Here is a 10,415-nt window from a genome sequence, read left to right on the forward strand (position 1 = left end):
AGATCAGTCTACCGGCAAACCACCAAGATTCAACGACCAATACTATGGATGGTGAGAGACAAGGATGCACGACTTCATCATGGCTGAACACTCATATCTCTAGGATATCATCTGCGATGGACCCTTCATTCCTACGAAGACCATTAGAGACCCCGCGGTGATAGTTCTTAAAGCTAGAAAGGAATATAATGATGCTGACCGCAAGGCTAAAAGAATTTTCGAGCTAAGAAAATCCTCGTCTGTGGTATTGGACCAGATGAGTACAACAAGATTTCAGCATGTCAATTTGCTAAGGAGATCTGGGAAGCTCTCCAAACAGCTCATGAAGGGACAACATAGGTAAATCAGACCAAGATTGACATATTAACCACAGAGTATGAGCTTTTCAGGATGAAGAACAATGAGTCTATTCAGGATATGCACACTCGTTTCACATCTATCATCAATGAGCTTCACTCTATGGGAGAGATCATCCCTAGGAACAAACTTTTCAGGAAGATACTTAGTATATTACCTGGTTCCTGGGAAAGCAAAGTAAATGCTATGATAACGGCAAAGGATCTGCAGGAGCTGGCCATTGATGAACTTTTCAGCAATCTGAAGATTTATGAAATGAAGAAGAAGAATAAGAATAAGAAGAAGAAGAAAAAGAAGAAGGATAATAAGATAAGAGAGCCCAAAAGGGAGAAGAACCTGGTCCTCAAGACGGACAACAATGACTAAGGTGGTGAGGATGCTGATATGGATTACCTAACAAAAAGGTTTCAAAAAATGGTTCACAGAAAGGGAGGCATTCCAAAAAGGGGCAGCTCGAGCAAGCCAAAAGGTTATGACATATGTCATAAGTGCGGTAAGCTAGGACACTTCATCAAGGATTGCTCTCTCCTCAAGCAAGATCAGTACAAACACAACACTGACAAAGCAGCTAAGAGGAACTCGATTCTTGACAAGTGATTCAAGAGAAAAGATGTCGCTGACAATGTTGTGAAACAAGCTCTTGCTGCATGGGGAGACTCTTCGAGCGAATCTGAAGAAGATGATGATCAAGCTGATATCTCCATGATGGCAGTAGAAAGTGAAGCAGCTGTGTATGACTCAATCTTTTCCCTGATGGCCAAATCTGACAATAATGAAAATGATGATGATGATGATGAGGTAAACTTTCTAGATGTTCAAAGAAATATAAAGTCTTATTCTCCGAAAAAACTTATATCTTTGGCAAATATTTTAATTGATGCTTATCATAGTTTTATAAATGATAAAGATGCATTAATTGTGGAACTCGGAGAAGCAGAACAGTCGAGAGATGATCTAGTAGTCATTGTGGTAGACTTAAAGGAAACCATTGAGAGTCTGAAGAAAGAGAAAGATGCCTTAACTGAAAAAATTGCAAACATAGAACATGAGAGAAATAATCTAGTGGTTGTTGTGGTCGATCTAAAGGAGACCATTGAGTGTGTTAAAAAGGAGAAAGAAGTTTTAGTAGAGAGGGTTGCTAACATTGAGCATGAGAGAGATGACCTATTAGTAGTGGTTGTAGACCTAAAAGAAATAATTGAGGAACTAAAAAGAGAGAGTAGGTCTGGGAACACTCAAAAAGGAAAGGAAGTTGCAAGCGAGGAATACCTTAGGCTTGAAAATGAGTTAAAATCAGTGAAATCTAGTTTGTATGCTAAGCTTGAGAAAAACAGACAACTTCAGGAAGATCTAGGTAAAGTGAAGAGTGACCTAGAAAAATCTCTTAAGTGGACCTGGTCCTCTGATGCAATCACTGCTATGTATATAAACAGTGGGGGAAACAAACAGGAAATCGGGTTTCAAAAGGAAAAGACTCCCTACAACCCTCATAGCAAGTATGTTAATGTACCTGATAATTGGCTCTGCACTTACTGTAATAACACTAGGCACTTTAAGGAAACCTGTAAGGCCAACTTTCAGTCTCAACAAAAAAATAAAGTTTTTGCTGAAAAAGTAACTACTGCCATGGAACTCGGTCATTCATATAAAAAACGTGTGATGCCTGCTTGGACCAAAATTAAGAGCCTTCATTCATACCTTTTCTCATTACAAGGGACCCAAACTTATTTGGGTTCCTAAGTCTATCCTAAGTCTAACTCTTGATTTCCTTGTGTAGGGAGTAACCAACAATGGTGCATGGATAGCGGCTGCTCGAAGCACATGATTGGAGGTACAAATGATTTCATTTCACTGAAGGCCCTACATAGAGGAAGTGTATCCTTTGAAAATGACAAGAAAGAATACATTCTGGGAGTTGTAAGGATTGGAAAGTCTCTCTTTCTCACTCAATTGAAAATGTGTACTGCGTGAATAGGTTGAAGTACAGCTTGCTGAGTATTTCCCAAATTTGTGACAAGGGAAACAAAGTGGAATTTGTATCCAAGATATGCACAGTCACTAATCTTGTGACTGGTGAAGTGGTGTTAGTGGCCAAAATATATAAAAATATCTACGTTGCTGACTTTGAGTCCTTACAAAATGGGGATCTCAGTTGTCTGAGTGTTGTTGATGATGATGCTGAACTATGGCACACAAGGCTGGGTCAAGCAAGTTTAACGTTGCTGAATAAATTGGTCAAGAAGGACCTGGTTCGTAGTCTGCACAAGTCAAGCTTCAAGGATCATAAGGCATGTGATGCATGTGTAAAAGGAAAGCAAGTCAGATCCTCTTTCAAGCCTAAAAAGGAAGATAGTACCTCGAGGCCACTTCATCTCCTCCATATCGATCTATGTGGACCTATGAGGGTGCCAAGTAGAGGAGGAAGAAGTACATCTTTGTTATAGTGGATGACTATTCCAAATTCATCTGGACTCTGTTTCTCAAAACCAAGGATGAAACCTTTCAAGTTTTTGTGGCATTTGTGAAGAAGATCCAGGTGAAGATGAGCCATAATGTAGTATGTATCAGGTCTAGCCATGGGCCAGAATTTGACAATGCCAAATTTGACGAATTCTGTGCTAAAAATGGCATCACTCACAATTTTTCAGCCCCAAGAAAACCTCAACAAAATGGTGTTGTGGAGAGGAAGTATAGGACTCTTGAAGACATGGCAAGAACAATGTTGATTGATAGTGGCATTGGAAAAGGTTTATGGGCAAAAGTCATCAGCACTGCATGCTACTTGGTGAACATGTGCATGATCAGGTCCCTTCTGAACAAAACGTCATATGAACTGCTGAATGGAAAGAAGACCAAGCTGACACATTTAAGAAAAATTGGTTGTAAATGTTTTGTCCTCAACAATGGCATGGAAGTTTTTGGAAAATTCGATGCCAAAAGCGATGAAGGAATAATTCTGGGCTATTCATCACAAGGCAAAGCCTACAAAATATACAACAAAAGAACTCAATGTATTGAGGAAAGCATACATGTGATCTTCAAGGAATCTCATCACTCATGTGGAAAATAATCAAATGATAAAAATGATCAAGACAGAGAACAATCAATTGTCCCTGGTGAAGTCATTGACATGGAAAATGGAAAGGCTGATATGATGAGCCACGTCGAGGAATTGAATGAGGATGGTGCAACCATATCTCCAATTGATGGAGAGGAACCTGGTCCCTCAATCACAACAATTGAAGTTAAGAACATAGTTATCGATGCTGTCCAAGGCACCCCATATGCTGAGATAAGAAGAAGCCAAGAATCACAGTCTGAAATACCTGGATCCTCTAACAATGAGACTCAGGTGTCTAACTGGAAGCACAAAAGTTTACACCCTCTTGATAACATAATCACTCCTTTTGATTCAGGAATTCAAACCAGATCAAAGACAAGAAACTAACTTGCCTTCTTAGCTGTTCTCTCTCAAATAGAGCCCAAAAATATCAAGAAAGCATTAAAAGATATAGACTAGATTACAACTATGCAAAAAGAGCTCCATCAATTTGAGAGGAACAGTGTGTGGCACCTGGTTCCACGACATGCTGACTAAACTATTATAGGAACCAGGTGGGTATTTAGAAACAAACTTGATAAGTTTGGAAACACAATAAGGAACAAGGAAAGGCTAGTAGTTCAAGGCTACAATCAAGAAGAAGGGATTGACTATGATGAAACTTTTGCTCTAGTTGCTTGAATGGAGGCAATCAAAATTCTCATTACCTTTGCATTTCATATGGAATTCAAATTGTTCCAAATAGATGTCAAAAGTGCATTTCTGAATGGTTTTCTAAAGGAAGAGGTCTTCGTCAAGCAATCACCTGGATTTGAGAATCATGAGCATATCTTTAAACTTGACAAGGCTCTGTATGGGCTAAAGTAGGCTCCCCGTACTTGGTATGAAAGGCAATGAAAATTTCTTTTAAAAAATGGTTTTAAAAGAGGAAAAATTGACAACACCCTTTTTCTGAAGAAACGAGGAAGGAACCTGCTCATTGTGCAAATCTATGTTGATGGTATCATTTTTGGAGCAACAAACGATTCTCTATGTTAGGAATTTGTAAAACTCATGGGGAGTGAGTTTGAAATGAGCATGATGGGGGAATTAAATTTTTTTTGGGTTTACAAGTGAAGCAAACTCCCAAGGGGACAATGATAAGTTAGCAAAAGTACATCAAGGAGCTGCTGAAGAGATTTGACATAAAAGGATAAAAAATCATTGATACTCCCATTGCCACAACCACTCGTCTGAACATGGATGAACCTAGTTCCTCTGTGAATGATACCATGTATAGAGTTATCATAGGGTCACTCATGTATCTCACAGTAAGTAGACCAGATATTGTTTTTAGTGCGGGTCATTGTGCAAGTTTCAATCTAATCCAAAGGAATCTCATTTGAAGGCAGCCAAGAGAATCCTGAGATATCTTAAATGGACATAGGACCCGGTTCTCTACTATCCCTTAGGAGACAATTTTGATTTAATTGGTATGCGGATGCTGACTACGCTGGGTATCTGGTGGATAGGAAAAGCACTTCTGGAATGGCACATTTTCTAGGTTCATGTCTGATTTCATGGGGTATAAGAAAACAAAACTCAGTGGCCCTCTCAACTGCAGAAGCTGCATATGTGGTTGTTACATCTTGCTGTGCTTAACTATTATGGATTAAACAATAGCTGGAAGATTTTGATGTGTTTTTTGATTGCGTGCCCTTACTATGTGACAATACCAGCGCTCTTAACATGGCCAAGAATCCAGTTCAACATAAGAGAACAAAGCACATTGATATGCGACATCACTTTCTCAGAGACAATGTTGAAAATGGGCTTATTTGTATGAAATTTTGCAGCACAAAAGATCAAATTGTAGACATATTCACCAAAGCACTAAGCATAGAGCACTTTTAAAGGAATCGCTTGTCACTAGGGTTGATGAAATCAAGCTGAGGACCTGGTCCCTCGATGATTGGCTATGAAAGAAATGTACAGGTAAAATAGATAAAAACTGTTTTCTAGCAAAGTCTAACTCATCTCTATACCGTTACAAGTAGACACACATGATGATTACAAAGCAAAAAAGCAGCTAATGTTTTGTACGTTGGTCAAAAGGTGAGGCTTACATTTGCAAAATATGTCAGGGAACCTGGTTCCCTCGACACAGGTTAGTAGTTCCTCTGTACTCTCATGCATAATTTTTTAAATGGCTGAAATGGTGCCACGTCATCAAATTGTTAGTTTCTTTTCTTTCCTGCTTTTTGAACCCAAGCATCTCGCCCCTTTATGAAGCTACCCAACTCCTAAATTTCCACCCATTCCTAACTAGTCCCTCACTCCTATTAAATAACGCCTCTCAGTCACTTTCACAACTATCTACATCAAAAAATCCAAAATTCCTCTTTTCCCTTCTTCAAACTAAACACCTTCTTCTTCAACTCACTAAACTCCATCATGTCTGAAAATCAGGAAGCCCAAAGTGCTTTAAGCATCGTCCCCATTGTGTCTTCACTTGTTGAAGCACCATTGTTAGAGCCAACACTCCCTACTCTGACCAGTCCAAACCCTAAATAAGAGTCACATCCACCTACCTCTACGATCCAGTCGAGTACTGGTTCTCATCGGAGTCGCAAAACTTTGACTCCTAAAAAGTATGTGGTTGTGACCTCTCCTTCTGCCTCGCCTGAAGAAATGGTTGAATAGGATAAGTAGAGAGAGAAGAAAATTCAGAAGTTTCTAGTCAACATGTGGAAGAAATCTCTACGAAAGAATAAGATGTGGGTCATATCCATGCTGAATCGACAATGACAACCCTTGGCCTTGATTTTATAGGTAATACTCTTCCTACTTTTGAGTTTACCATGGAGTTACAAGAACAAGAGGCCATAGAATATATCTTATCAATAAATGTCGAGGGAAGTGTTATTGGTGGTGGTGAAGGTGTGTCTGAGTCTGAGGGGGAAGAAAATACACTAGTGGAGAGTAGGGAACTGGTGCCTATTGAAACATCAGCACCGGACAGTACTACTGAGGCACCAACTGTGGGACCCGATCCCTCCACCCAAAGGGAACCAACCCCTGGTTCCTCTTATTCACCCCAGGTCAGTATTGATCCTGCTCCCTCTTCTCACTTCTATGTTGAGCCTTTGTCCATAGTTGTTCTTGAGACATGATCCTTGTCTGAAGAGGAGGAAAAAAAGGATAGTGAAGAAGAAGATTATGATAATGTGGCTATTGCAAGCTTTATTAGTGCTAGGAGTAGAAAAGCACCTTTCCAGGGGTCAACGTCTAAGAGACCCATCATGAGGTTGCAAATGAAGGAAGAATTTGAGTTCGTTTTAAGGAAAGGTAAAAATGAAAAGAAGAAGTGGCGATTGGTGAAGATAGAAATGTTGTCAATGAAAAGGTAGTGCTTCTTGCACTAGTCGTGAATGTTGATGATGAGGTAGAAGAGGAACCTGGTTCCTTGGTTTGTAAGTCCTCAAAGAACCTTACTATTCAAAAGTCCAAAAGGGAGTCATATGTGTTTGAAAAAGAGTTGAGAAGGGTTGAGGGTGAAAAATATGGTGAGAAAGAGAGTAAGAAAGTGGTTGAGGAGTCCTGTGAAACCGTGGCTGAGGAGTTTGCTGAGAAGATCTCTAGGAAATCTGCAAACAAAGGAAAGAGTGCTACCATATTAGTGAAGAAGAAGGCTTAGGCCAGTGCGGTACCTGGTTCCTCCAAAAGGACCAAGGTTGGTGATGCCCAGGATGCTGGCAAAGAAAAATTGAAACACCAAAGTGTTGTGGGCTGTACATTTGCCCCTGATATTCTGGAGAAGACCGGAATGCGCAAATTGGTAGAGATTTGTGAACACCAATAGTGGACATATTTGTTCACAAGTGACAGTCCTAAAGTTTATGAGGAAGAGGTGCGCAGTTTTTATGCCGACTTCTTTACAATTGAGGATGATCATATTTGTATGATGGTAAATGGTGTTGATTTCATAATGGATACTATTGTTCTAGGAAGTATTTTGGGGGTGCCTACTGATGTTATGTCTTCTGTTGAGGGAACTTGCTCGTCTAGAAATGCCATAGTGAAGGACAAGGCTATACAGTGCAGGGTACGAGCACACAAGAAGGCCCTCCTTCCCGTGTACCAACTACTATTCGAAATGGTAAACAAAGTTCTACTTCCTGGCGTAGAAAGGAGGTCAATAACTTCACGAGCAGACCTGGTTCTCATGGAAACACTAGATGTATACACTACTATAAATATACATGGCATCATGATAGAGCACATGCAGAAGGTGGCAACATTCAAAGATCGTAATCATGGCCTGCCTTACGGGTTCCTCCTCACTAAGGTCTTTGAATTCTTCAAAGTCCCTTTGGGAAAAGTTAAAGTGGGTACTCGTAAGCAAACCTTCTCCAATACCACCCTCGAGGAATGTGAATGTATTGATAAGAGTGGAGGGGTTGGCAGCACTTCTACGATCTATTAGCTAATCAATGCTCAGAACATTGCCACTGAAGAGATAAGGAAGCTAAAGGCAAGGGATGCCATTCTCAAAGGTCAGCTTAGTCAGGTTCAAGAGGCACATATGTAACGACCCGACCTGTCATTTTTAGCATTTCTATCTCATTTAGCTATTTGAAGTCTTGAGTAGCGTTGTTTTGTGTATTATGACTTACGAGAGTGGTCAAGTTTTATTTTCAGATGATTCAAAATTTAATTGAAAGAATACTTCATGTTTTGGAAACTTAAGTTGAATAAATGGACTGGATGGTAAAAAATGTGTAAATGATCCTGAAATAGATTTTTGATGATTCCAATAGCTCCGTATGGTGATTTTGGACTTAATAGCGTGTCCGAAATTCTTTTTAGAAGTCTATAGTTAAATTAGGCTTGAAATGGCGAAACTAGGAAATTTGAGTTTGGAAGTTTGACCGGGTAGTTGACTTTTTGATATTAGAATCGAAATACGATTCTAAAAATTTGAACAGCTCCGTTATGTCATTTATGACTTGTGTGCAAAATTTGAGGTCAATCGGAATGATTTGATAGGTTTCGGCATCGAATGTAGAAATTGGAATTTGTTAGTTTTGAATAGGCTTGAATTGGGGTGTGATTCATGTTTTAGTATTGTTCAATATAATTTGAGATATCAACTAAGTTTGTGTCATATTATGTGACTAGTTAGTACATTTGGTTGGGGTCCTATGTGGCTCAGATGAGTTTTGGGAAGAAATTGGTATTTTGAGCATAAACATGTAATGATCCAAAGGTCCATTTTTAGTTCTAGAGATCAAAATTTGATTTCGAGACTTTTGGAATTTTTGTAATGAATTATAGGAGCGATCTGAAAAGTTTGGTCTAATTTCGTCAAGTCGTGATTGGGTTTTTAACGTGAAACGTGAGTTAATTGTTTAACGAGTGAAATGAGTATCGCACTAAGCAAATGAGCTCCAAATTGAGTTTCGATTGAAGGACTAGGTCCATATTATTATTTGTGACTCACAGGAATAAGAATCGTCGAATTCTGAGTTCGTATGATGGAGTTAGAGCATTTTTAGTGAAATTAAAGACTGCTGGTGCAGCAGGATCTGGTGCGCACCTTTAGCGACCAGATTTGACACTTTTAGCAACGGGAATTGGGCCTTTAGCGACCAGAATCGTGTTTTAAATGTTGTTATGTTTTTTTTAGCTCATTTTGACATTTTTGGGCGAAAGAACACGGCCTGGGGCGATTTTTAAGCACGAAATCATGGGATATCTTGAGGTAAGTCACTTGTGATAATTTCTACTCCATAATATTGAATTATCATCGAATAATCCGACTAGATTACATGTTTTTGAGGTGTAAATTGAGGATTTGGACCTAGGAAAAATAAGATTTGAAGATTTGGAGGCCGAGTTGTTATCGAAATTTAGTAATTTTGGTATGGTTGGACTCGTGGTTGAATGGGTTGTCGGATTTTGTGAGTTTCGTCGGATTTTGAGAAGTGGGCCCCACGGAAAATTTTTAGTTAAATTTCGGATTTTTGTGAAAAATTAATATTTTTACATGGAATTAATTTATATAAATTGTATTGATTGAATCACATTAATTGTGGATAGATTCAAGGCGTTCATATGTCGATTTACGAGGCAAGGGCATAGCGGAGTAAAGAACTTCACGGTTTGAGATAAGTAACTCTTTTAAACTTAGTGCTGAGGGTATAAACCCTGAATTATGTTTTATGTGATTGATGTTGAGGTGACACGCATGCTAGCTGATGGGCGTGTGGACGTACACCCTGTGAATGATGACTCGGTTGTTTCCAGGACATTATATATTGGTCCTACTTTGTTGATATCTGTGTTTTCACCATGTGATAAGTAAATTGAGTTGTACATTATGCTAGATATCATGTCTAAGCTTTATGCCAATATTGTTGAGACCCATAGTGGTCGTTTCTTGTTGTCATCTCACTGATTTTATTGATATTTCGTACTCAATCATATTCATGTATTCATATAATATCTCAGTCTCAGTTGTTATTATTGATACATTATATCATTATTTTTGGGCTGATTTTCATGACATTGTGAGCCCGTGAGTGAGACTGGAGAGATTGATGACTGAGTGAGGCCGAAGGCCAAATTGTGAGATATTGATACTATAGTACGTGAGTTGTCCGTGCAGCATGTGAGTTGTCCGTGAGTTGATATTGATATTGATACTATAGCACGTGAGTTGTCCGTGCAGATACTGATATTGATACTATAGCACGTGAGTTGTCCATGCAGATACTGATATTGATACTATAGCACGTGAGTTGTCTGTGCAGCACGTGAGTTATCCGTGCAAATTTTAGCGTTTGTGCTGTAGGAGCCCCTTCAGAGTCTGCACACCCCCAGTGAGCGCAGTCGACTATAAATAAGTGGATCGGATTGCACGCCACAACGAGCCTTATGGATATATGTATATGGATCGGGTTGCACGCCACAATGAGCCTTCAGGCTATATATATATATATATATATATATATAT

At 39.2% G+C, this 10,415-nt stretch overlaps 1 protein-coding gene across 1 annotated transcript; it reads left to right on the forward strand.

Annotated features, from left to right (window-relative positions):
• The first annotated feature begins 256 nt into the window (after positions 1-256).
• On the forward strand, positions 257-7,094 carry LOC104213489 (uncharacterized). The gene is made up of 11 exons (XM_070154324.1): positions 257-339; positions 390-696; positions 961-1,921; positions 2,135-2,288; positions 2,333-2,606; positions 2,849-3,332; positions 3,450-3,709; positions 5,513-5,564; positions 6,230-6,498; positions 6,586-6,745; positions 6,823-7,094. Exons 1-11 carry the CDS (start codon positions 257-259, stop codon positions 7,092-7,094), a joined length of 3,276 nt encoding a protein of 1,091 aa, XP_070010425.1.
• Positions 7,095-10,415: the final 3,321 nt, after the last annotated feature.

The sequence above is a fragment of the Nicotiana sylvestris genome, chromosome 1, assembly GCF_000393655.2.
Source record: "Nicotiana sylvestris chromosome 1, ASM39365v2, whole genome shotgun sequence".
Classification (NCBI taxonomy): domain Eukaryota; kingdom Viridiplantae; phylum Streptophyta; class Magnoliopsida; order Solanales; family Solanaceae; genus Nicotiana; species Nicotiana sylvestris.

What these genes read in the sequence shown, in the direction of transcription:
- LOC104213489 (XM_070154324.1), top strand. Translation starts at nt 257, where the DNA reads ATGAGTACAACAAGATTTCAGCATGTCAATTTGCTAAGGAGATCTGGG. An exon ending in CTCATGAAGGGACAACATAG is followed by an intron (nt 340 to 389) that starts GTAAATCAGACC and finishes TGAGCTTTTCAG; the next exon opens with GATGAAGAACAATGAGTCTA. An exon ending in GGAGTTGTAAGGATTGGAAA is followed by an intron (nt 2,289 to 2,332) that starts GTCTCTCTTTCT and finishes CTGCGTGAATAG; the next exon opens with GTTGAAGTACAGCTTGCTGA.